At 73.7% G+C, this 224-nt stretch overlaps 1 protein-coding gene across 1 annotated transcript in view; it reads left to right on the top strand.

Moving 5' to 3' along the window:
- Positions 1-4: 4 nt before the first annotated feature.
- Positions 5-224, top strand: part of TRIP11 (thyroid hormone receptor interactor 11) — a gene marked incomplete at its 5' end in the record, with an annotated part of 32,133 nt that continues 31,913 nt past the window's right edge. The window contains one exon of the mRNA XM_010135768.1: positions 5-32. Coding sequence (XP_010134070.1) covers positions 5-32 — 28 coding nt within the window. The remainder of the gene's footprint in view (positions 33-224) is intronic.

Here is a 224-nt window from a genome sequence, read left to right as displayed (position 1 = left end):
CATCCTGCTGGAGGGCGCGGAGGAAGTGGGCGGTAAGGGAGGGCTGAGGCGCCGGGGGGCATGCGGGGCGGGGGCGATGCCTGCCGGGGCTGTCAGGTCGGCTGAGTTCAGTGCCCGCTCGGATAGGCCTGGTTTCGTGAGGGAGCCCGTCCTCCCGCTGCCGGTTTCCTCAGGGATCGGCAGCGGCGGGGGGGGGGGGACAACGGGGTGTGGGGGCTCTGGGG

This window comes from Buceros rhinoceros, unplaced genomic scaffold, assembly GCF_000710305.1.
Source record: "Buceros rhinoceros silvestris isolate BGI_N320 unplaced genomic scaffold, ASM71030v1 scaffold1715, whole genome shotgun sequence".
NCBI classification, from domain to species: domain Eukaryota; kingdom Metazoa; phylum Chordata; class Aves; order Bucerotiformes; family Bucerotidae; genus Buceros; species Buceros rhinoceros.
The sequence above is the reverse complement of the archived record's forward strand: the minus strand, read 5'-3'. Positions and strand labels throughout refer to the sequence as shown.